Source organism: Typha angustifolia, chromosome 7 (assembly GCF_048772165.1).
Source record: "Typha angustifolia cultivar Huaian chromosome 7, ASM4877216v1, whole genome shotgun sequence".
Classification (NCBI taxonomy): domain Eukaryota; kingdom Viridiplantae; phylum Streptophyta; class Magnoliopsida; order Poales; family Typhaceae; genus Typha; species Typha angustifolia.
In genome coordinates, this window is record NC_133245.1 from 4,498,324 (window position 1) to 4,525,834 (window position 27,511).

General features: G+C 34.4%; 2 protein-coding genes across 2 annotated transcripts; both read right to left on the reverse strand.

Annotated features, from left to right (window-relative positions):
* Positions 1 to 16,438: 16,438 nt before the first annotated feature.
* On the reverse strand, positions 16,439 to 17,746 carry LOC140763151 (uncharacterized). The gene is made up of 2 exons (XM_073101215.1): positions 17,365 to 17,746; positions 16,439 to 17,131 (listed from the first exon to the last, which is right to left on the reverse strand). The coding sequence occupies exons 1-2, from the start codon at positions 17,566 to 17,568 to the stop codon at positions 16,628 to 16,630; spliced, it is 708 nt and encodes a 235-aa protein (XP_072957316.1). The 5' UTR covers positions 17,569 to 17,746; the 3' UTR covers positions 16,439 to 16,627.
* Positions 17,747 to 23,767: 6,021 nt separating this feature from the next.
* LOC140763986 (actin-depolymerizing factor 11) lies at positions 23,768 to 27,325 on the reverse strand. The gene is made up of 3 exons (XM_073102387.1): positions 27,137 to 27,325; positions 24,752 to 25,017; positions 23,768 to 24,281 (listed from the first exon to the last, which is right to left on the reverse strand). The coding sequence occupies exons 1-3, from the start codon at positions 27,155 to 27,157 to the stop codon at positions 24,131 to 24,133; spliced, it is 438 nt and encodes a 145-aa protein (XP_072958488.1). The 5' UTR covers positions 27,158 to 27,325; the 3' UTR covers positions 23,768 to 24,130.
* Between the last annotated feature and the right edge of the window lie 186 nt (positions 27,326 to 27,511).

The window sequence follows — 27,511 nt, forward strand, 5'->3', positions numbered from 1 at the left end:
AAGTGAAACGGCTCGCGGAGTAATAGACCGGAACCACGCGCGTCCCACCACCACCTTTTTTTTATTTTTTAATTTTTAAACAAAAAATGACTATTGTAGGTGGAGCAACTTGCAGTGGTCTCTCTCTCTCTCTCTCTCGTGACTCGTGGCTTTCGCCCAAAGCAAGGCAGTGCTCTCACTTTGCAGTTTAACACCTTATATTTAAGTAATTTAACAGTCGGTTCTGCACAGATAAATAACCTTTAAGCAGTTAACACCATATATTTTAGTTATTTAATACTTACACTCTAATGCTAGTCGCTCTTATTAATTCATCATATTAGAAGAGGATCTAAAGAAGGATTGTTTGATGGCCGTACGTTCCGGATCCAGGGCGTATCAGTTCGGTCTCTTTCTCCTTTGATCAGAGCTTTTGTGGCGTGTACGTATTTTATTTACAAGTGCGATCCACGTGTCATAGCCCCATTGCTTCTAGTACATTCTTTATATATATATGGTCGTATGGGTGGGACTAATGTTTGTGAGAGGTGACGAGGAAAAGTCGACGATGCCTTTGCTGAAAAAGACCACCTTTATTTGTATAGTACTTAGGTATATATAATGGTAATGGTTAAAGTTTATAATGATCTCTAAATCAAATTGTGAGAGAGATGGAGCGAGAAGGAACGTGACCGAGTGGCCAAGGAAATAATTGACTACTTTATTCTATCTCTAAGGATTAACAATTAACCTTTTGAGGTTTGAACATTGCACTTAAAGTGCATGCATGACGCTACTTAGGACTAATGCGTTCTTTGAGATTGAGAGGATGAGCATGGAGGAAAGAAGAAGATAAGATAAGAATTAGTTATCTTACTTTTCTCTCTCTCTCTCTCTTTTCTTTTCTTTTTTTTTTACTTTTAGAGAGAGAGAGAGAGTGATGAAAAAAAAAAGGATTCTAGATAACTTAATGATATTCTTTAAAATTAGAACCTTCTAATTTGGAGATTGGCCTTCTTGGTTGTTAGTCGATTAAGTTACTTGTCTCATTGGGAAAAGAGAGATGAGTAGGCATGGAAAGAAAAAAATAGACCCACCTTTGGCCATGCTTGATTTCATGCAACTTGACATAGAATTAACAACACTTTTAGTCGAAGGTTTTGGCTTCTAATCTGCTAATTTAGCAACCAGACATATTTTTGTTTTAAATTTGGATTGAGATAAGAAAATTAGAGATTGCTTAATACATTTAGCATGTAATATGTTGTCCATATAATCAAAAATTTAAATTACTCTTACATAGTTGACTTTGCTTTCATGAGTTGGGCTAACCATTTCTTCTTTCCTAGAAACCAAGTTACAGTAAAATTCAACAGATGATGGCTCATGCCAACTCAATGTTGTATTTTGATTATCCTTCCAGAGATTTATAGAGAATCATTGACAGCTTCAGACGAAATTACTAAATTGATCTCCAACTCACAATATCTATATCGTATCTAAAAAGATTACGTCTCAAAAGTCATTAAGACGGAACGATCAACTTAAAAGGTTATTAAGATCAAAGAACCAATCACTAGATTCAATCGAGAAAGGCTTTATATATATAGTCATGGGGATTGACCGATAATTTGTAAGACTATCTTATAACTACGTACTACAGTTATTAGTGATCGGTTTTAATTCAAATATAAATGGTGTTTATACTTGTTCAAAAGAGACATTTCGCCACAAATTAATTCCCAATCCCAATCGCAATGCGTGCCACGTAAAGGGCAATTCCTTTTTTTCTAAGACATAAATTAATAGTGTGGTACATACATTAGGTGATAGTGAAGGTCAGTTTAAGAGAGTAATATGATAACTAGGAAAGCGGTGCCAACAAATGCTTTGTGACGATTTCATGAACTTTAATGGCAATGAGAAAGTAGAGAGAGAAAGTTTTGACGATCGTGATGCTTCCATGCACTAAATTTCTAAAAGTAAGTTAAAAGGATTGTGACGCTTCCATGCACTAAATTTCTAAAAGTAAAAGTATATGGTTTGCATTGCATCAATCTAAGTTGATGGTACTTTCAATATAAATGATTGGTGATATTTATGCTTATGATTAAAGTGAGACGAGATACATCGGACCACTTATCAATTACTTAAATATCTTATTATATTTGTTAGGCAAAATTATCAGGGTGATTGCCTCCATCTCTGCTCTCAACATCTCCCCCTTTTTTTTTTTTTTTTTTTATCTTTGCCTTTTTATTATTACTGTGGTAATATAACTAGTGAGAGCGGCGGTCATAAATACAAGACTAGCTCAATATAAAAAATTATATATAAGAAAAAAAAGCATAAGTAAGAGAGAATAAAATATAACTTTCTATTCATGAAGAGCTATTTTGCCATTAATATTAGATGCATTTTAAGATCTTTTAGGTACTGAATAAATGAGCAGTATCTATCCAACATTGATAAAATATTAATGACCGAGGAAAATAGGGAATTACTTTATTTTCTCTTATTAAAAAATTGTAGCCAAACATTCATTTTGTATTCTAAAACGCCTTACTAAAGTTTGATGAAAATAAATAATTATCGCTATTTGACAAGATAACCTAGATCAATTAAGCTCATAATTATCATCATTAATCTCGCAATTAACAAGCTACTCTGTACTTCATGTTGTAGATGTTAATCTCATGATAATGAACAACTCTACCAAACTTCTTTCAAATAGAAGAGAAAACCAAAACTAAAAACCATGGCTTTTGGTCAAACCTGAGATAATTGTTTTTGTCCAACATGATACAAAGCATACCAAAAAGGTCATCTAGTTTGGAAGAACTTGCAAACTAATGTCGTTGATTTTCTACTAATCTTGGCCTACCATTTTGGCTTGACTTGAAGGATGGATCTTAATCAAATTACTATTGCTTAATGTCTTATTTTCCTAAGTCGTAATGTTTATTATTGCATCATACCATGTATAAAATTGAATGAAATTTATGCCTATAAGCTCTCTACTGAAAAAAAAAATATATACCAGCATTCATCTGAAATTTGATACCTGATAGTTAATTAGTACAGACCTATTAGCCTAATTAAGTATAAATATATATAATTAGGATGATCTTTTACTAACAGAATCATAATAGAAATGAATGGAAGCAATGTAAAACTTATAGAGGGCCCAATTGCATTAGCTTGGCCCGCCCAATACTCTCTCCTTTCTTTTTTTTCTCCTAGTTTGTCGATTAAATCTAACTAATCATAATTAAAATTAAATTTAGGTTAAAAAAATTATTATACTCTTATATAAATTGCTTAAAATCATTTGAAAACTATATAATATTCCTCTATTTCATAGTATAGAAAAAGGATCTTTATCTTTTGCAAGAAAAGAAAATTATAAGGTGGTCAAAGTGGTAATTTGACAGTCTAAATATATGAATATTGTATGAAAAACATACTACAGTGGTAATTTTGAAAAAGTTAATGGCCATAGAGGATCTAATTTTCTTGTTTGAAATCATCTTATTCAAAATTGAAGCCAATTAAGGTGGTCAAAGTTATGGTTGGTATCAGTCCTTTTTAATGCCAATATCCCACCAAAGCTAAATTCTTTAGCAAAGTGTTGACTTGATAGTCAATCCATCGTTCGTCATCAATCATGTTAGGGACCACTCATTGATTAGCATTGGCCTGACCCAAGTGTTATACGTCTGTAGAATTAATCCTTAAGCATGACCAAGTCTACGTCAGTATTAATATTAGGGTTATATAAAATTTTCCTCTAGGAGTTTGACCTCTCTTTTGATATGGATGGGGAGGCATCTTTGAGGATATTTTGATTATTGTCACAAGGTTATGTGAGGAGTGTGGATTTAGGATGGATTAGTCTGGGTGATCTGAATTGATCGTTGGATGCATTGATTATGATCACCTATCGACTTCAATTGCATACGAAATATAATATAAATGAATTATAGAATTTAGGTTAATATGATCCGAGCTTTAGACACATATAACTGATGAAATCGACCAACACCGGGTGAATTTGTACAGAATCTCGATACTCACATAGGGTTGCTGATGTGAATCGGGTTAGATCGGATCACATCAAAGGGAGATTAGACTCAATGGATTGAGTCTAATTATTTTATTTGGTTTAGTTAAAGTCCTAGCAGGTTAGAATTTTATTTAATTAGCTAAATCCAACTCTGTACAGTTTTGAGAAAATATTCTAAGAATATTCTACGGATATCCGAATAATATCAAACCAGTTCCATAAGGTCGCCAACCTCTAGATCTACAACTTTGATATTCTTAACTTCTTCAGATTCAAAATCTATCTACAAAAAAATGAAAACTGGATTAGTTGATTTATTAGGATTTGTTAGAGTTGTTTAATTTAGTTGATGAGTCCCTAGGATTATATGTTGAGAAAACTCTAATTAAAATTGTATGAGGATGATCTCCTTCTCTCTTGTCTGTAACTATTTTCGCCTTCTCCTACCTCCCTTCTTCCACCTTTCAAGTCTTTGATCGGCTTCTTCCAATATCTATCCCCCCTCTTCCACAACAACTTCTCCCCTTACATACCAAGAACTAACTATTGATCGAATTAGGTCGATTTGTAACAGTTGCGTTTAGTGACACAAGAAAATAGTTTAGAAATAATTTTTTTTAAAAATTGTTTTATTCCTCAATAATTAATTTGCTAATGGTAGGGTTACACCCCAAGGTATCTTTTAATCCATATAATTCTTAACTTATTTGAGCATTAACACGCTATTTGGAATCCACAAATCATGGGAACTTTAGTAGATTTGGATAGATTTGAAGTTATCTTTTTTTCTATTTTTAAAATATAATTTTTTATTATAGAATACAAATAACTAAGCATCCACGTCCTAGCATTACATACATAAAATATAGTGTTCTGTACTTAATTTATTCCATCAATCTACTTAACATTAAATTAAAGTATATTTCAGTAATTTTCATATGGTTAATAATAAAATAAAAATTATTATTCTTATTTGAACCTTATTCCATACTTTAATAATAGTGATTAGTCAAGGAGGTGATGGTTTTTATATTTTTATATTTACAAAATTGAGTTTCAAATAAATAAATAAATTAATTAAATTCCATCTAGATTTGCTTGACATATTCATTGATCAATTGGTCATGAATTCATACGTAATCAGCCACACGTGCTGAAGACTTCTCCATCCACCCATGGCCATCTTCTTCATTCTTTCGTCCTCTTTTGTCCGGTTGACCGTGGACCGGAATAAATTATCCTGATGGTCCACAAAAATCACCGCTTCAAAATTCGTGCTAATTTCTTGATGCGTCTTCTTAGTGGACGCAACGAGTCTATAAACCATCGTTAACCCGTTCCGCGGAACACTGGAAACAATCGCCCCATGCTTGGAAATTTTGACCGTTACCTTCTTCGGAGAAAGCCGGAAGCTACAAGGTACCAGCAAAGTCAAATTAATACCAACCTTTTAAATGAGTAGGATATCATATCTTAGTGCGATCCATGAGACTATATATATAATCTCTTCTTCTTCACCTTCTCCTTCATATAGACAGCACCAAGTGATCAAGAGATCACATACACATACACACACACATATATAACATATCCTATCCCTTAACCTAACTGTAGAGAGTTAAGCACTAATGGGTTGGAGAAGAAAGGAGATCGAGCCGTCGTACTACTACGACCGGTTGATCGACGGCGAAGGCGGCTGCGTCGATGAGAAAATCCCGAAAGGTTACGTTCCAATGATGGTCGGCGGCGAGGTCGGAGAGGTGGAGAGAGTTCTTGTGCGTGTGAAGATATTAAAAGACCCATGCATAGCTACTTTGCTGGAGTTGGCTGCTCAGGAGTTTGGGTATAGGCAACAAGGGATGCTAAGAGTGCTGTGTGATGCTCAGCAATTTAGGAGGATGCTAGATGTGATCTCCAAGTCTAGATAGCACTACTTCCACCTTTTGGGCTTTGGATCTTTGTTCATTGTGTCATTTCTTTTACATTGTCTCACATTTACTCTTCAATCCTTTTCTTGTGTGTAAAATTCTTGACAAATAGTGAGTAAATGTTATACTGATCAGGAGACCTGACATGAACTGGGGCTTGCCTTTTTTTTTTTTGTTTGTTTGGTGCAGAAGCAATTCCATATGTGAATAATCTTTTTTGCTGATTATTAATGTGATCTACAAGTATCATAACCTATACTAGTGCATTATTCAAATAAAAAATGACCTGAATAAAAATTATATGTAGAGAGGTGTAAGATTTGAGTGCGTGTCATAAACAGCATCAGAGTTATTGATGTGTTGACGTACATTTGACAATGAATTTGGATCGACCTGTAGAGTCAATGCACACCTAATTCCAATCTAACAATTTATAAAATAATAGTGCAACTTTGGATAAATGATTGTAGTGAGTAACCTTTCTCTCTTTTTTTTATCACTCTTTTTTTTAAGAAATGTCTTCAGACTTTTAGTTTGCATTCTATGTCGGTGGATCAGTCCAAGCTATAGGGTTACAATCTTGAGTAGCTATAGAGTTCCAAATTCTTTCTCACTCACTCTCCCTCTCTCTATGTATATATATCACTCATTCAATGTTTTGGGCTGGGTCTTTTCATAGAAAGGTTGATTGGGCCTAATTGATTTGAGAAGTAGCCTAGCTCAAACATCCAATGTTATATAGATTTAATTTGAATCAAGGATGAGTAGTTATTCTTGAAGGTTTAGGACTTGTTTTGTGGCAAAATGGTCCAAAACGGGTGTAGAGTCTCAAAATAAACGCACTTTGATTGTGGATTAGAATTCGATCCAAATCTTAATAGGGGTGCCGCGGACTCCCCAAGGTAGCTAGCAATCAAAAGAAATGAAGCATAGTATGAGATATGATTAGACTCAGAACTTTTTTTTAAAAAATATTTGTAAACAGATAATTTATTAAGCTTCAAATAGTAGTTATAATATGATATATACAATAAGAAGGGGAGATAGGATAACATCCTGTAACAAGCCCCCCTGTTGGCTGAAATACAGACTGATCAACAATTAATCTAGAGTTTTCAATATGTAACATATAAGTACTCATGCAGAAAATAAAACGGAGGGGATATGACATCGGCCCTAGAACAAGTTATCCTCTTGGCTTATCAAGATTGCCCTGCAAAGAAGAAACCATTGCAAAAGACTTGGTCTCAGAGCGCTTCTCAACAAAGGGTCGACGTGCTATCACTCTTCTCAGGCCAAAATAGACCCAACATACACTTAGACTGGCTGAACCATCTGAACAAACTTCGATTAAAGCATCAAACTAGATTTGGCCCCTAATGGCATCTTACTTGACAACGACTAGCACATTAGTAGGACCCTAGCACGACAGTGAGACAACCACCAAACGACTATCATGGCCAATCCACCACCGACAACAGTTAGAGCAAAGGAGGCCTTGCAAAGGGCGAGGCAGGGGATGGCGACATCGAGAGAGGGAGACCGATTAGGTTGCAGTCTGGAGTTTCGACTAGCTAGAGGCGGGAGCGACCACCACGGCACTAGGGCGGTGTCGGAGATGGAGCAAGGGCCGAAGAAACTATAGCAGGAGCCAAGAACTGCCATAAAGAGTGATCGGAGGGAGAAAACCTTGCGGGAGAAAGCCTCTCCCCTCCCTAGCACACCAGCTAGAGGAGGGGAGAAGGTCGACAAGAAGAACCCCTCATGTGAACGGGAGAAGATGGTGATTGAGCCCTAGCATAGCGCTTGGGTTGGCGCCTATAAAAAACTTTCAACTAGAGTCAAGGCACTAACACTGTTTAAAATGGTCAACTTTTAATACACTTAACATACAACTAGAAATAGTATTTTCCCATAGAAAAGATAGGGGATTCGATCGAATCTAATTAAAGTTTATTAAAGATTAAAGATATTATGAGTACAAGAAATTAAAGCCGAAGAAGAGATCTAATTAAAGAAAGAAACATTAGTTTAATTTTGCACATGGAGGATAGAAACAACTCTACTATTCAATATAAGGATTTTAAGCCTAGTTAATTTTGTGTTCATCTCTCAATTGAAAAATACTTGGATTGCTGCAGAAATTTTCTTACATGTGTATATTATATTCATTTGCAAGTTTCATCGTTTGAATCTTCACCATAGCTGCAGAAATTTACTTTTATTTATAGTATGCGTTTTATTTTCAAAGCTTGTTTTTCATTCATAGTAGATAACCTATAAGAGCAATGCTATTCTTATCGAATAAAATTAATTTCCTTCCACGTATTGTGATTCTAGGAGAGCCAGGAGATATTTGAGACGAGAGATCTCAATTTAGAGTGATTCTAACTATGAACGTCAGTAAGACGTCAAACTCTCAGCTCGATAAGATATCATCTATCTATTTATCTATCAATCAATCTATCTGTCTGTCTTCTGTTTTTAGGATAAAAACAAGGAAATTATTTCGAGGACGCATTACGGTCTACGTACGCCACTCGTTGTCCAGCCTATAACTTACACTCAAACGTTTGAAGTACTTTATGAGTGGCGTTCTTGTTCAGGAACTCTATAGTATAGCAATCAATGGACATATAGAGGTAGTTCATCATCTTATTATTTTCCAGCCGCCTGCAACTTTATTCTGGCCCACTTCATGCGTTTACGAGGACTAGTAACTGTTACTGATAAAGAAATTATTAGACACAGTAATCGTCAGCAACTGTGAGTGACGATGACTGTTGAATGTTGATATATGATGCCTGATTAGAACAACAATAAATGAATTCGATCTCTTTGTCCATTTTTCCGGCTGAGAGAGCCTGAAAGTTTCTTACGAACATTCAAGGAGTAATAAAGTTTTCTGACTGAAAGGGATTTAGCTTAAGACTGAGTCATGGATGGCAATAACAGGTCCTCAGTAGCAACCTTTAATGCAGGAAAAAGAAAATACTGTAATATAATACAGCACATTAATTTTCTCTGGCGACCAATTGCTCCTTGAAATTCTATCATAACTTCGCATCGAGATTCCAGTTATCAATTTAGCAGACTGTGAATGATAGATATATTAGCTTACTGAAAAATTGTGAAATTTTGAATGATACAATTTTAAATATATTTTAATATATAGATTATTGGTCCGTTATTTAATATTTAGGTACTGAAGAGCCTTGTTAGTATTATGCTCTAGCGGAGAAGAACAACAAAAATTGCAGGTCTCGTTCGCATATGAAATATAGTTGAAATATAAATAGCAATCCTTATTAATTATTACTAATATAAGATATTTATTCTAATAATAATTATTCCTATGTTCACTAGTATTTTAGAAAAAAAAAAGTAATAATTATCTTTAATGTGATTTAAAGTTAAAATTAAAATAAAAAATATTTTAAAATATTTTAATTTAATATAAAATAAATTGATGAGATAGATATCATGGAAGAATTGGCACATAAATTAGCGTGTGAATTAAAATTTAATTTGATGATTGATGTTTCTCTAAAATAATAAATTAATGCATAATAGTAAAAAAAAAAAAAAAAATAAACAATCATAAATACAATGAATTTTACATAGAACAAGTCCTACATGTTAGGTTAAAAAGCACGAAACTTATTCAGGATTAAACCAATCACGAAAATTACTATGACAGTAGCAAGATAGACTTACAGACTGTTTGTCTTTACCAATGACTATAGCTGTAAGATTTTACTCAGTTGTAACCTGCAATGTATTACTTCATGTGATTGTGACTCAATGTCCCTAACCTGTGAGGTTGAAGATCCAATCACTACAAACAAAAAAAAGTATTCAGATTTGAAGTCAGAACCAATGCTTGACATGGTCATCAATGAATTGGTCATGAATTAATCAATTCCATTCTTAACCTGGTTAACTATCTTCTTAATACTCGTCACCCAAAAAGTCTAAATCTCCTAGTTTGAATCACTTTTGGATGGTTAAGACGGAGCTAAGATTTTTTAATGATGGGAAAGGAAAGAAATAAAATAATAAAATAAAATGAAAGGGGAAGAAGATTTCTCCCTCTCGCCCCAGAATCATAAGTTAACAACTTGTTTTTCTTTTTGAGATTCTTCGTATAATCCTTATAAAACTTGTTCAAATACTAGACATTTTTATTTCCAGACCATTGGAAACCTACATGTAATCCAAGCACCTACTAGTCTGGAGGTATATTGTAACTCTTGGGGTCCAAAATTCCCAGTAGTTTATTCACACAATTCCTATTCCTTACGAAGACTATCCATAGAAATGAAGCCCTACGTTTGCTATATATATAGATATATATGTAGACAAAGCCATAAAAAAAATTACACCTTCCAATATGAATGGCCACCTTTATTAATTCCATGCAAAAGGAAAGGGAGTAATGTGTAAGAAGGGGAAGGAAGCCATGCCCTACAACTACAAGAGACTGATCATGAACTCCTCCGGCGACCATGTCCCGAGAGGCTACGTGCCGATACTCGTCGGAAAAGATGCGACGGCCAGGGAGAGATTCCTCATACATGTTAAGGTCTTTAGTGATCCATGCATGGCGGTGTTGCTTGACATGGCTGCAGATGAGTTAGGGCACAGGTCTGAAGGTATTCTTCGAATCCCTTGTGACACTGATCATTTCAGGCAGGTGGTCAGTGTTATATCTAAGGCTAAATTTAGTAGCTTTCATGTAATCCCTTAGCTTTTCCTCTCTTTTTTTAATGACTATGGGTGGATGTACATCTTTTGGCATATCATTGTTCACAGTGGAATAATGAAAGGGAAGGGAAATACCATTTCATGTCATCCAAGATTTAGATGTTATTTGTAGGGTTGTTTCCTTTTCTAAGGTTAATTGCCCTACGAGGTTGTATGAAAGATGTATTAGGTAGATTCGGCCACCCTTTCTTTTTCTTTGCTTTTAGTTCTAGATATGGTTTCTCAGGAATTTTCAAATGATTTTTGTTAATGTCATTGAACTCCGTCATGAGCCTGAATTCCTATCTTAGTTTACTCTTTCTAGAGTACTCAATTTGTCAAGACTCATGTTATTCTTCACGTAGTGCTGCCAGCTGGCCAAGTAGGAAGCTTGCTTCTAGAACATTTGTTCTATCTCCTCTGTATTATTATGCCTGAGTGCTTGTTTAGATAACTACTTTAATTATTGTTTAGTTTGTAATACAATCAATCTACATATTTTCTTTAAAAAAAAAATACACAGCGGCTTAAGCAACATAAAAAAGACTTATTGAGCCGAACCTAAAGTAATATGTTGGGCTTGACATTAATTTCGAGCCCAATTTTATCTGGCTCGACTTTATATATAAATATATCGATAGGGTTCTATAGGTTTCGCTTAGGCTCCGATGTAATTTAGAATTGCTTGAAAATATGCTTATTTTAGGTTTAGATTCGACTACAACTCAGATTCGATTCGATTTAGCTTAGCTTGAAAATAGACTTATCTTAAGCTTAGTCCGACAGAGAGTCTAAATAATATTTTAAGCTCCAAAATTAATTTCGAGCTAAGGCAGCCAGAGTATGCTCACTCAGGCTCTCATATACACCCCTAGTTCTTTACCCCATATTAATAGGCATCCCATGTATACTGATAACCATAAGAATTGATGACAAAAAATAGTATTAAACCTTAGTGATATGATATCTAAAAGAAAGACAAGGGCACATAGAGACAATTTGTTTACGCCCACGGGAGAAAATAAAAATACAATATTTTTTTAAATAAAATATCGAATTAATTACATATTTTGAAATTACCAATACTTCCCTTGGTATACAAAGATAGGCTAACTATTAATTAATTAGCTCATTTATAGACGTGGTGGTAGATTTGGGTTCACCTGAGACATCAAAGTTGGAGACGCAACTTTAGAATTTTTTTTAATTCTACTTCTGTTATTGGGTTTATTATTATTATTATTATTATTATTAGATCATGCTTGAATTTAATTTTAAATTAAGCCTAAGCACAAATAGACTCGATCAAATTCGACCCAATAATATATATAAATATATAGAATATTTTAATGTGGTTATATGTTTGATTTAAAACTCTAGACTATCTAAGATTCAATGCAAGCCTAATTCAGACTTGAAAAATAAGCTTGAATCTGCTTATCTCAAGTTAGAAATTAATCTAAGTTTGATGTTTTGGTTTTAGGCTCGAAGATTAATTTTCAAGCTTAGCTGGATCTGAAGCTCAGCTAGATTAAACCCTTAGACATAAGCTATATCTCAAGAAAAGTAGGAATTAAAAATACAAAAAAAATGAATTATAAAAACAAGCAATGTATTATGGATAAGTCTGAGATAATCTCTATGTTTAGGGGATAAATTCCCTATATAACCCTTGTTTCTAGGAAGTAATAGATGCCAAGTGTTAAATTACTATTCCTATGATCTAATATCTTTTGATTAGCTCATCACTATTTTTAATACAAGTGAACAAGGAAATCATTCCATAAACGGTCTTCTTCTTATCTCCACATACTCAAAAGCAACTCTAACAACAAACAATATAAGCCGTTTGTAGCATATCATCTATAGATAAGATAGTTAGGGGATAGTAAGCCAACCAATTAAATCACAACAAAAGTGACAGAAAAATAGCAACTTTTAATCAGTGATGATCAAGTTGGAATCATTGCATCCAATTGTGGAGATTATGTGGTATTATTATGTTCTAGAAAAGAATTGGGAAAATGACATGATGTAGAATTATAATCATCTACTATTATACAAAAAAAAAAAGCTAACAATTGGATCTAAAAGAAACTAGGCGCCGACAATAATTTATGCCATACTACTTGACAGTATAAAATCTTAAGCACCATCATTGCCCATGTAAGCATCTATCTTGCAGTCCAAACAAACTAGCTAGTGATTAATAAGATACTCCCCCTGTGGTAGATTAGAGTAGTACGAGTATGGTTGGATGGAAAACAAAGTTGAATTGTACTAGAGGAGATATGTTCAGATAGTAACAGAGAAAGAGTTGGTAATTACAGTTGATACAGCAGCAAGAAATTCAAGAGCTAGCTTATATGATAGCTATAACATGCAATAAAAAAAGACATTCAAGCTGGTTTTAAGCCCATTGTAATGCTTCCGAGATCAACTAATGCAAGAAAATTTGGATGCATTTGTGATAGTTTTTATAGTTATATAATACACATAGGTCTTTATCAACAATGTCATCCAGCTTAATATTTCTATAGCAAGGAAGAGATCTCGAAAAGCATATCCCTTCCGCGAACCCTTGACATAATAATAGAATTAGCATGGTTGGCAACACTAATTCTATTCTCGAAGAGTAAATGAATGAATAATTAGTATATGATCAATAGCTCAGAGAATTATGCTAGAATCTTGCAATTTTGTGACTAATAATATAGCTGCTCACGTATATTATTTAAGCTAAACCACCCCTTGTTTTGGTTAAACTGCTTCTCTTTGTTCTTCTTTATCTTTCGCTGTCAAATAATGCGTGTATCCGTCTTCATCTGCGTTTGCGCTATTATATGAGGGAGGTCACACATATAGATATAATATAAATACAGCATCAGACTTTAATTTCATCCATCTAGAAGATAGAATTATCAAGTAAGGATGGGAAAGAAGCATTCCGTTCCTCGAGGGCACGTTCCTATGCTTGTTGGCAAGGGGAAGAACACTGAGAGGATTTTAGTGCACACCAAGGTGCTCCAACACCCGTATTTCTTCGTGTTCTTGGAGCTGGCGGCGCTGGAGTTTGGATATGATCAGCAAGGGATCTTGAGGATTCCATGTACTGTTGAACATTTCCGCGTGGTTGTTCATATGATAACAAGGACCAAGTGTAGATATGTGATGTTCCCTACTCCTCTTACTGCCTATCTTGATGTACTAAGCTGACCAAGCTAGCATTGGAGGCATGGAAGATGATACGAGAGCGAGATGGGGAGAGAGATTTTTTTCGCCGTTTGGAGAGGTTTGTATTAGTAACAATCTCTGCTATTTTGTACTATTAAGTCTTGCTCCTATGCTTGGGAACTAACTATGTTCATGGTTACAATAGAGTATGTACCTTAGTCTTTGGATGTTGTATACTGGCTTATTTTGGCATCCAATTTGTCGATCTTTTACTTGGCAAGTGAATTTTTCCAGGATTTGCACTTGTTTTTTTTGTTCAGTTATTTTTCAGAATTTCTGAAAAGGATGATGAAAAGGAAAAAAAGAAGAAGTAGAAACCTTTATTTATGTGATCAAAGATTTGACAAACTGTAATGATTCTGCTATTGAAATCTATCAGTAGAAATGGAATGGTGACATCTAATTAATTCATCAGCCATCTTGCAGGGTTTTGAGATTGATTTCCTCTCAACTTATTTCAGAGCAATTACAAGGGACTTCTCTGACATGATCCAAGAAACTACATACAGCTTTGTCCAACTGTCTGTTTTCATTATCTAGTTGCCAAATCGATCGATAGATGGGCAATCTATGAGTAACAGATAAGGATATCAGTTACAATATTAAGTAGCCATGTCCAATTTTCGACAACCAAAACCCGAATGACTTTTAGTTGCAGGCTAATCTTTGTCTGAATAAGAGCAGACAATGTCTAGACTATTGATCACAGGAGTGAATAATACCATGCTGTGCAAACTTTGGCGAAATCCAATCTGATTTGTTTCTGATCAAAATGTACGTCTTTCATGTCTACTGTCAGTACTACATCATATGACAATCGTTGAAGGAGAAGAAGAACACATAAGCTATTAAATCTTCTTTACTGTGCGAAAACAACGATTATTCTATCCAAAACAAGTTGAAAAAGAGAGTAATTCTGCAGACCGATACGGATATGAGTTCGCTATTTGGATTGAAGGGAGATCTTGATAGTGATGGAATGAGAGGAGAAGATATGTGGATGGGGATAATTGCGATGAGAAATGGGAATAGGATGAAAAGGAAGAAGAGGTTGCTCATAGAAGAAGTAGGGCCTCGACAGACAAGAAAAAAAATCTAATCAATGAAGGTTAGGGGACGATGAGAAATTAGGGCAAGAAGAAGGAGAGATAGAGAGAGAAGAAATTATAATTTTATAATATAACTTAACTAGTGTGCACTCTAATACTTAGAGGCTATCCCTTGGACTCAAACAATACAAATAAAACTCTAAAAATAAAGTGTTTTCGCTGTGGTACGTTCGGACGCGTTTGAGACCGTTCGAACGTGAATTTTCCGTTCTCTGTATTTGTGAACGCCTACAGGCGTTCGCATAGTGTGTTCAAACACGGTCCATTGCGTTTGAATGCCCCACGACAAAAAACTTTATTTTTTTTCTAAATTAAATTTATTTTTACCGACACAACTCGATCAAACTCAATCTGGCTCCATTTCTATCAATTTCCCACACACTAAAAGGTCATATAAAAATCTTAAAGTTTAGATTTTCTTCAGTGTTTAGGAGGATGGAGTGAGATAGAATCTAGATGGCAGGTGTCCTTTGGATATGAATGGTTTAAGCCATGCATGTATGATGTATGACATTATTGTCGCATGAATGAGGCCATCACACGTATATTACGTTGGTTACAGTAGCATCCGTGATAATATATAGACTGCATGCAGGTGGCCTGATGGACCACATGCCATCTGTTTACATGATGACAATTCTTAATACTGTACATTAACCCCATCGAGTGAACATGAATAGATGAAAGCCCCAAAAATTGGAGTTAAATCTAGGACCTATTTTTGTTAGCTCATCAACTACTTTCAAATCTTTAAATTATTAAACGATCTATAGTTAGTTTTTATATTTAGTATTCTAATTATTTTTTTTAAAGACCTTCGTTTTGATATTTACCAACTATTTTACTCATATATTTTATCAATATATAGTAATACATGAAAAAAAGAGTAATCATTTTACTAAAATTAAAATTCTGGAAAGAGTCGTGTGGAGTGTAAAATTATTGGAAAGGAGCTTTCTTTCCCACTCAAGAGATCTATAACAATAAAAGCTAAACAATGATGTTAATTAAGATAGATATGTAATTAACAGCATCACAGAAAGCTAAAACACAAGATTTATGTGTAAAACCGTTCTTAAAGGAAAAAATCACGGGGCATGAAACGAAATTCACTATCAAGAGAATTTGTACAAAGAACACCACAATAATGTCATCCTCAAGAAAATCAATAATCATAGCTTTAAATTTTAAAGTTTAAAGAACACCGAAATTCAAACCTTTTTTAAACAAGAACACTCTTGTAAATATGAAAAAGAAAATCCTTTCACTAAGTGATATAAGTAAAAATACTCATAAATAATTTATTAGCTAAGTAAGTCACACAACACATCATGGAGGTTAATCTAAACTAACTTAATTAAGTGAAATCCAACAAAAATGAGAACAATAATAAATTACATGAACTGTTTTGAATACAAAGTAACAAAAACATCACCAAAAGCGATGCCATCTATAACTTAAACCAAATTAAATTAGTGTACAAATGATGATCATAATCATGAAACTGTGTGAGTATTGGGTCTTATCGAATTAAGCCCATTACTTTCTATATTCACACCATCTCCTCAAAAGAAATCTCTGGTCGCATTTAGGTCAATTCGAGGCTGCTTCTTCTTCTTCTTCTTCAGCACCAGAGTCGGCACGTGCGAGTCACACCGCGGGCAGCGGGGGTTCTCCTTCGGTATCAGCACGTAGAGGAGGCAACTGGGACACGCGGCGGCCATCAGGCTGCCGCAGGAATCGCAGGCGTCCCCCATCTCCACCCCGTCTTGCGATCCACGCCGCTTGGTGGACGAGCACGTGACGGACGACGAGGAGGGCGAGGGGGAGGGGGAGGGGGAGGGGGAGAGGGAGCCCTCCGATCGCTCGGCCTGCTTGCTTTGCGATTCGCGCTCCACCCGCGCCAGCGCGGACTTGACCTTCTCGATGGTGCACACGCTCTGGTAGTACGAGGGCGCAGGCGCCGACGGACACGTGGGCTTTGAGATTGGGCAGTGTTGGGGTAGATGAGCGGCCTCGGACGCAGGAGACGGGTTAAGGTCGTGCTTCTGGAGGTACATCTTACCGGACTGTGGAGCAAAGCACGCAAGAGAGCAGTGCATAATATATTATATATACTCGTCTTCGAAATATTATTATTAAAAAAAAAAAAAAAAGAGTATTTACTCATATATTTTATCAAAAACAATTCGACACCACCTAAAAAAGTTTGAAACCCATTTCCGTTCTTAAACTTGAGTGGTAATGGGGAGATTTGAGAAGGTTTTAAGGAGAAAACACAAGAGAAGAGAAGAGAATTTACCATTAAATTACGTCTCTTCTCCAAGCCCGACGAGGAGACGCCCAACTCGAGATCCAAGTGTTTAGTATCCAAGACCGTGCATCCCCCGAGGAGGTCTCGGGTCACGAGATCTCTCCTCTCCCCTTTCCCTTCTTCCCCTTCTTCCCCTTCCTCTATATACCCACTCATAATTCGTGCCATAAAACTCACCACTTCTGTGGTCATAAACAACGAAGAAAGAAAGAGTAAGGCAATGGCAATCTAAAAGAAAAGAGTAGTAGGTGGGTTTGGAAAAGGAGAAGAGAAGTAGAGATATATATAAATAAGATGTGTCAAGTGGCAAGATGGGTTTTGTAGCTACGAGTTAATTAATGGAGGGTGGAGTTGATAAAGATGGGAGTAAAAGATTTCGATGGCACGAGACAAAGCGTATTAAATGATTGAATTGGAATCCGTTAGGAGGGGGAGAAGGAGAGGGAAAGGGATTGGGAGGAGACGGCCAAGGACAGCATTAAATGCTCCTCTCTCTTTTCCCTTTATTATTATTATTATTATTATTATTATTATTATTATTTTCTTTGGTTGGGGGGTGGGGGTGGGGCGGGGGATGAAGGGGACCCCACCCTCCCCAACTTGACCCTTACTCCTGTGAGTGTTACATATAACGCTGGTGCACAGCATCTGGTACGTTTCTGCGGTCGCCCTACGTCCTCTGGATTTGGTGGTCCCCGGAACTCCACAACGGATCGATCATCTCCGGGGGAGGGGGGCTTCAGTAAATTAGTAATTTTATTGGGTTAATTTGCAGTTAATTTTATATCTGATATGCTCATAATAAGAAATAAGATAAAGACTAAATAAATTACCCTTATTTTTAAAAAGAATTAAAAGATGATAGCTTAGAAAGATTTAGATGTAATTATTCCTTAAAAACTTATTTTCTCATGGATGTCGACGTGTCGTATAAAAGAAACAATGCTGAGTCAGCAATTTTCGATAGAATAACATTAAATATATATATGAGTTAGTTGAATGGTTAAACGATTTCGTTCTAATCGTTAAGGGTTACTTGTTACCAATTCTTGTCAAGTGAAATCACTATCTCATAAACGAGATGTTCATGTGAAATTAAAAAGTCATAGTCATCTATTCCAATATTTATATTTTCTATAATACACCCACTATATATATATATATATATATATATATATATATATATGTTTTTTCTAAACTTTGTTTTAAATTACTTATGTATGATTAATTAATTATAAAAAACGAGTTTATTATAATAATAATATTATATATCGTGCCTTTTAACAAGTCCCTCGTAATTCTCACCTTCTTAGTTCGAAACCTAGAGTGAAAGTATCCATATAGAATGTTTCTTTGTGTTGACTAATCGAGCCACCAATTAATGCTTCATTACAAATTCTTTGGTTATACTTCTTGTCATCATATATATATATATATATATAGTTGCTAGGTTTGAAATAACTACCTAACCTTAATTCTACCTAAATCTATGAAATTAAAAAAGAAATTTAGACTTTGAATTTAAATATTCCAATATTATAATTGTCTCCATAACTCCTTTGAGCGTGTGAAATTAATGCACACCATTTGATATTTTTGGTCCACTTGAAGAAATGTGAAAGAGGACTGATTAATTAACGAGTGGTGGTGGGATAATTAATAATTAGTGCAACTCCATTGACGAGACAACTTTAATCACGGCAATTATGGACTCTTAATTACCCCCCTAACCATTGCCTAGTTATCTTCCTCCATTACTCTCGTATAGATAGCTGCATCCACCATCTCCTCATTTAAGACGAAGTTGAAGGGGGGAAAATAAAGTGTTTAATTAGAGATCAAGTTGGATTATTCATCTCCTCCTCTCTTCAGTCATTAATATGTGATTAAATTATTTATGTTCGATAGAGTCTGGACATGCGTAAGTGGGAGTAAACTAAGCAATCTCAAGACGTTGGTGATGTCAAATATACTCTAAAGGCAGACATCATAGTACTACGGGGATATTTTGACGCTAAGTACCTTCTTTGCTAAATTGTTATAGTATTTATTTCATAATATATTATGAGATTGTAGGCTTTAATGATTAACTGTAATCTAAAATAGTAACGTAATAACTATCTTTAATATGATATAAACTAAATATTAGAATTACAATTGGACTTTATATGCATAACAATTTGAATAGCATTTATTATCTAAAATAAAATTAATTTAATAACTTTATTTTCTTCATAAAACTAGTGGGAGAAGAAGATAATATTATAAGTAAGCAGCAGTTGGGCGACTAGTATTAATTGGATCGAGTTCGTGTGCATCACTGTGAAAGCTCTTTGGTCCAATTTGCATTTATGATATCATAAAAGTAAAATAGAGTTATAAAATGTAGAGGATAATGCATGGGCCAACATTATGAACTATTTATGAGTACACGTACATGATATATATATGTATGTATGTATGTAAGATCAAAAGTCCAAAGGCAATAAGTTCCAAGTTGGATTTTAATACACCTACACCTAATTTATGTTGACTTAATTAAAGTCTAGTTTCTCTTTGTGCATTAAATTGTCACTCTCGGTGTTTCTATCTTTCCCCAAAGCTAAGCAAAACATCCATCATAAATGCAAATCTTAAATAGTGGTCTCACCTACCTTCCCTTTCTCTATACAAATTTCTAATCCATCTTCTAATCTTCTTCTTTTTCTTTAATCCTTCTCTCTAAAATACTGCAGTAATCTCCGAGGTGAATATTGGTTCGTACATAGGAGAGGTATTTATAACCAAAGGGGGGCATTTATGTATATTTTAATCTTTATATTATCAAAAATATAACATTCTCTATGCTTTTGTAAAGATAGATATTGTGATATTTTGAATATTTATTTTAATAAATTATGAGTCCTTAGAGGAGCGAGTCAATATTTTTAAAAAATGGATCACAATGAGTTTAAACCGTACGCATATAGTATTAGATTGAAAAATTAATGAATGTCAACATAAAAGACTACGAGGAATTGAACTCATAAATTAGATCCATAAGCAAAGTGATTGACTTAATATGATACTATATCCACGTTTTAGTAGATAAATATAGCTTTATTACAACCTACTATCTTTAATATATTATATTATTATTGAGAAAAAAATATATTTCATTATTTTATGATTGTGTCTAAATTGACTTTACCTCAGTCTAACTTTACCTTTCGTTTAACGAAATCTGTAAGAATAGCGTCTTCTCCCAGCTACACCGCCAGATAGAAAAAGCCCTCGTTGCTGAATTTGGCGGAGTTAAAACCCCTGTCTCTTGTCGCCTCCGTCGTCGGCCCCTATAATTCTCTCGTGATATACACCTTCTTCTCCCATCAAGTTACAATTATATTCAAATTAAAATTGTTACTTTTTCTATTTTATTTAGGTACGCCAAAAGTCCAATTTAAAAGAAAATACTCATTAGAAATAAAATTATAAGGTATTATATAAAATTTTCAATACATTTAAAATAATTCGGTCAAATTCCCGATGTAAAAGAGTATATTTTCCGTATCTTTATTGTACTAATATCTAATCCTCTACAACTTTTTTCGCAGTAAAAAAAATAATTAACGGTTTCTTATTAGTTAGAAGGGGGTAAAATATAATTTTATTTTATTATTAAGATTGAATTATGTTTAATAAAATATATTCTTAGATTCTTAGTCGTACCATGCAAGATATTACGTCACAGCGTGCATCATGCCTAGCACTAATCTTGTACATAATTCCATAATTCCATGAACACCTAGTGAGGCATTAAATTGAGACCCAGTCAAGTGGGACTTCCACTCCTCCCTAGTTTCAACATCCTAACAACTCCCCCATTAATGCAAAGCTTGTCTTCACTCCAAGCCCCCACCCTTACACGTCTCTTTTTAAATCATTCAAACCCATTTATTGTATATATATTTGGTACGAAGTTTGGATCACTTGGTGTCACTTTAGTTTTTGACCAAACTATACCTATTATTTATTATTATTATTTATTTTTCTTTACGCAAATGATTAATGACCCATGCTTAATATTAAAAGTGTTCTGTTTCACTGCAGCACTAAATAAAATACCAGGCAAACAGTAAAACGCTGATCTAATCAACATTTGTTGTTTAAAAAATATTAAATATTTTCACGATTTACTATAAAATAATGATACATATGATTGCTGAAAAATTAAGTATTTTATTATTAAAAATATAATGAAAATATTATTTTTTATAATGATATAATTTTGTGCTCCGTTGTCTATTTTCGTCATAAAATATATTATCGCGAAGACACAAAATTATTTTATAATTTATATTATTTTTTTAAAATAAAATACTCAACTCTGTAGTGTTTTTTAAATATAAAACGCTGAAGGGTTGGTATTTTATAAAATATTTTTTTTAGTATTTTTACTTAAAAAGGTAAAACGTTAACCTAGGGCTATAACGTCTCGTACCCATTTTGGTATTAAGTTTGAAGTGAAATCTATTTAGCTAAATAAAATATATAAAAGAGGACTAGTTTGATAAAAAAAAACTCCCCAAAAACTATATTTAGCAAAAATATAAAAGAGGTGGAGTATTTGTTTTGGATTATTATAATAGTTAACACCTTTATCTATAATTATTAGAGTCATATAATTATTAGAGTCGAACCTGGGGGCCTTTTGTAATTAAACTGTATTTAATTTTTTAATTTAGCATATACAATTATGTGCATATATTTTTTATAATCGTTGCATATTTTTTTTATTATATTTATATTTACAATACACATTAAAATTTGTTATTATAAATTAAAAAACTAAATACAATTAAATTGCAAAAGCCACAGAAGAAATTATCCAAGCAAAATATTCTTAGTGATAATAAGATTGGTCTCGTGGGCGTATCTTTAATGTATATTATTTATATTTTATAATAATAAAAAAATATGTAGAAAATATGCAGTTTGTACACCAATTTATGTCCGAGATATTAAGATGTTAGATTCAGGCATAATTGGGTGTACGAATTCCACAAAGGTAGACATCTAATTTCCTAATTAGTTTAAAATGGATGACTTTGTAAATATTAGGAAGATAGAACTACGAGATAGATTTTATTAATATATTTGCGTTAAATATTAAAAATCGAATGATCCCAAACTATATTTAGTATATAATATATTAAATACATAACTTAAATTGAGCATTATGTCTAGTTCTAAATGAGCTAGAATTGTGCTAATTTCAAAATCAGCTTAGCTATCCAGCCTCATCAAGTTTATTTTCGAGTCGGGTTTGAATCAAATCCAAGTTAAGTTAAGATGAATCCGAACCGAGCTAAGTTTTAGAGAGGAGAAAATGCTCGCAAGCTTAACTTGAACCACCTTAATTAGTCCTAAAATGGGGATTACTGAAATATTATTAGACAAATATTGCTGTGCTCTTTAATTATATTTCTGGGCAGTCTTAACACTAGCTGTGGATGAAAGAGAAATTTCAACGAATGCATGCATGGCATTTAAACCTCAAAGATCAATTAAGTAGCGTGGGCCAGGAATTATAAAGTGAGGCGCTTCTCTTCCAATTTGAATAAATGATTATAACGACGGATTAAGATCACTGTCTCACCATTAATATTTATTAGACTTAACCCAAATGTAAGATAGTCAAATGCAGATATATTCGACTTCATACATGGATAGAGATGAAAAGAGTATATGCGGCATGACTAATTGACTTCGTGTTCTAATAGCACACTGCGTGGATGAAAATTTGGTCAACCTAACAATGCTGGAGTTTTTCTTGATATTAGATAGTTGCTGAAAATATGCTAATAATTTAGAAATAAAAATGTGGTATAATTTAGAAGTCTAGATGTAATTAAACTATTCTTTTATTTGATGAAATCCGGAAGGCTAAACGTGTTGACAAGGATAACAGCGAAATGCAGGGTACAAAGAGTTGGTGTGTTTTTCCCAAGTCAATTCAAAGTAGGAGTACTTTGTGAAGGAGAGCTGGATAAGCTCCAATTTTAAATTCCTGTTTGACGAACGAAACAAACCGTTTGCATGCTAAGACATTTGAGCAGTTGAATGCAAAGCTCACAATAAGACATAAAGAATGTGATCATCTACTTATTCCCCACATGAATAACATATTTGCGTTTAAAAGATGAAGCATTTCTGCATGTTCATAATAAATCCTGTGGAGATTCCAATCCTCACAAACTGCATCTTTATTATTGACAATGCATTTACCGGCGATCTCCTGGTTGCAAGCCCTTGATCAAGTGCCAAAATTTATGTCGATAACTAAAAGATTTACAGTGTTTCCTGGAGAACAAACAGAAGTGGGTTGATTAAGAGAATGAACAACCTTTCCTGGAGATGTAAAACTCCCATTATCATAGGTTTAACATCTATTACCAGTGCTGCAATTCAGAATATGCACAATGTAGCAAAGGAGTAACCACAACACAATAGTAGTAAGTTAATCGATTGTCATAGTGCTGCATCCAAGCAGAACCTTACATATATATATATATATATATATATATACTCAAGCAGCATAACCAAGTGTATATGACAACTTCCAACAGCACTTTATCAATATATTCAAGCAGCATAACCAAGTTGCATATAGCTATTAAGATCTGATGGTCTTTTCATGACCACTATTTTGTAGAGGGCACCACTGATAAGTTCAGTCCCAAGGTAGATTGTGCGCCCCTTTGGAAAACCGAATTTAGTGTGCACGGTCTCTGAGAACCTCAAGGTCCAGCTCTGAGGGGTCGGTTGCCTGAATCTCATAGTGAACACCATCCAGTTCTCGCCTGAATCGATCCTTGGAAGTAGCATACAACATCTTAGCTCGGATACGTGAGACAGAAGGTGACCTGATGCATAACATATTCGACATATGCAGTGAAAATGTAAAATATTATGTACTAAAGAAAAGGAGAAAGACAACAGTAAAAAGCATTTCAAAGCAGAAATCATAAATTTGCTAGGTCGTTGCAAGGAAATACAAGAGCACTGCCTGAAAAGGACTCCAAGAAAGGGTTATCATCTTACAAATGATAAGTTTGGACTGCTTTTCTAATGCACTGGAGCAAGGTCTGACAGTACGGATCAAAACAAAAAAGGAGTGCTAAAAGCAGGTCTTCCTCAATAACGAAAGCCAAGAGTCTGACGGAAAGTTTTTCATGTCCTGCGGCCTATCCCAACTGGCCATAGGGTCTCAGGGAAAAGCTTGCTGACTGATAGCATATACTAAGGTTTAAATATGTCATCAAAATTAGCCTGGCCAAACTCTGCAGGTACAATGACACAACTTGTTAAAGAGAAAGATACCAACGAAACTCACCAGGCAATGAAAAAAATCTTGCTTTTCTGACAGTTCTCCTCAGTAACAAAATCAAAATCATAGATGGCATATCGGCAATCATTCTCAGGGAGAGAAGTCATAAAATCATCATAGCTCTCAGCCGCACCACCAGTCTTCTCCACAATAACCTGCTTTCGCTTTTCATCAATTTTGAAAATTACATAACGGTGTGTCTTCTTCCTCTGAAGTTCCAAGAATATTTCTTTACAATCCTCAGCAACACCCATCCCTGAGGATGCAGTTGACTGAAAGAAAGGGAAAACCATTAACATTCTGAAAGATTGCTCTTATGGAAATTAACAGATAAAGTGATTTCGCAATGAGAAATATTTTCTCATGGAATGATATGACTGGACCACCATAAGATGCCAGAGGTCGAGATATGTAGCAAATCTGATTCCATTTAAGAGACAATCATATATCCATTACATGAGTTTCTAAGAACTTATAAGTTGCATCATCCAATCTAAGATATAAATTGACAAGGTCATAAAAGACAACCAATAAGTACAAAGTAGTTACGCTATTCAATAGGAGCCATATTGAAAAAGTCAAGTTGAAAAACAATGCTGAGAAAATGTCATCAATTCCCCCCCCCCCCCCCCCCAAAAAAAAGCTCCAGCAGCGTATAAAGATACATCTGTTGTAGAGACATTTGACTATCAAAATCTTGAGATTTTACTCAATAAACTAGATTGGTGAGCGCTTTTCAGGTGTTACGTTCATCTCAAGACTACAAAGCTCATTCATAAAATTCATGTTGCGTGCAACAAAAGACATCGATAAAAAAAAATGAGACAGCACCCAGCAGATTCTTTGTTTTAGAGAATTCTTGGTTGCCATGCAAGAAAGGTAAATAGCTGAGCTCCTTTCTGAAGCAAGCACTAGGGTCCCTGTTCCCTAATCCATCTAGAAATAAAAAAAGTAAGAAATGGGCCAAAAGGCACCTGATTCACTAACCCTTCAGTTCCAATACAAACATATTTGATATAAACACTAGTGATAAAGTAACTCGAAGAAATAAATATCTTATCTTCATAGGAGCACTAGGTTCATTAAAGATAACACCAAAATTCTAGAATGATTGTTACACAGATGCAGACATGAGTATCTGAGGCATGGGCAACATGTAAATGACTAAATATACATGCACAAGCATTTCTAATTTTTTTCTGGGAGGACTTTAGAAAACGTGTAAAATTTTCTTGAATTCATCCCGTTCAAAGACATATGATCAACATGTTTAAGAATAAGCAAAATAGAGACCTCAGACCAGTTATTCTGTGTACGATGGTGACCTTCTACTTGCTTTTATGTTAACCAGTAGGTTCTAAAATAATGAAAACTGGAGGAACTTCATTGAACGTAAGGAGCTCCATGAGAAACAATTTCCCATACTTTAGTATGGATAACCCTAATATCTGTACCAAAGGGCGAGAGGACAAGTGACAATTATTCGTAGAAACAGTTCCATGAAAGGAGGAAGAGAAGATACAGGCAACTATCAGTAGAGACAGTTTCAAGAGCTAATTTTTAAACAATAAGAGACTGCTGGGACAAATGAATTTTCTTTAAGAGAGTAAGAACAAATCCAACATTCTGAAAAACTTAGCATTTCTCTTCTCTCTAAGCAGTAAGGCAATATAATGCACAATTTAATGATCCAGCTTCAAAGTAATAGGTGATTGTGCAATGTCTCAGTTAAAAAAGTTAATAAGGCTTTCAGAGATTTTATTCCTACATTACTCTGAAAATCTTGATGCAATGGCTGCCATATTACCCCTTTTTGATATAAAGTACTCTGTCTTGTTGGAATGACAATTGACAACAGCTCTGGATATGCATGACCAATACCCAGCCAGTTAATATACCTACTAAATAATAGGGAACGTGTAAATCGAAATCTTAGAACTTACGTGACAAAGTCAAGAACCTATTTTGATGGCATTGTCATCTAGAACTTAATAATATGCGCGCTCAACTACCTTTGACTTTATTTATAATTTCCAAGAAAAATCGACAAATATATACAAGATAGCATGTATATTAGTAATTTATTAATCACACTCATCATACATAGTAGGATAATCTAATCCTACTGTGTTAGCTACATCCTGAAGCACCTCAAAATTCTTTGCACAAATATGAGGCCAAAATAAGAACTTAATCCACTGGAAACAGAATAAATAATAGGAGAATTCACAACCCTAAGAAAACGACCAACATGCAATAAGATCCTGAGATTTAAAGAGACGCAACCAAATGGTGTTCGTAGATCTGGCCACAAGAGATCTTAAATGTATAACAGTACAAGGATCGCCGGCCACAATTTGGTCAAGCGTCGTGGAATTAAAGAAAACTTACGTAGGATCGGAGAAAAGCCATGCGAGCGTCGAGATCGGAAGCGCCAATTGAACCGAAAACAGTTCGGAGGGCGAGCTCACATTCAAATCCTTTATGCTGGCCTGCTGGGAGAGGAGAGGAGAAGGAAAGAGAAGTGAAGAGGAAGCAGATGGGAGTGGTGTGAGCCTACACCAAAAGGAGGAAGAAGATTCCCCGATCTAGTGGCGAGAATTATTTTAGGTTAATTTCATTTTGACCCCTAAACTATAACATATTATTATTCATATCGTAATAGTCGCCGAAATTATTCTGCGGTGTTTCAAAATACCATTCCATCTATTAAATCAAACTAATCATAATTAATATATAACTTAAATCTATTAAAATAAACTATTA

Excerpts from the sequence above, each read along its gene's own strand:
- LOC140763151 (XM_073101215.1), bottom strand. The coding sequence starts at position 17,568 with ATGACCACAGAAGTGGTGAGTTTTATGGCACGAATTATGAGTGGGTAT. Across the intron at positions 17,132-17,364 it reads AGAAGAGACGTAATTTAATG|TCCGGTAAGATGTACCTCCA; the intron begins GTAAATTCTCTT and ends TTTGCTCCACAG.
- LOC140763986 (XM_073102387.1), bottom strand. The coding sequence starts at position 27,157 with ATGGCTTTTCTCCGATCCTAC. Across the intron at positions 25,018-27,136 it reads TGGCTTTTCTCCGATCCTAC|TCAACTGCATCCTCAGGGAT; the intron begins GTAAGTTTTCTT and ends CCTTTCTTTCAG. Across the intron at positions 24,282-24,751 it reads AAGATTTTTTTCATTGCCTG|GTCACCTTCTGTCTCACGTA; the intron begins GTGAGTTTCGTT and ends GTTATGCATCAG.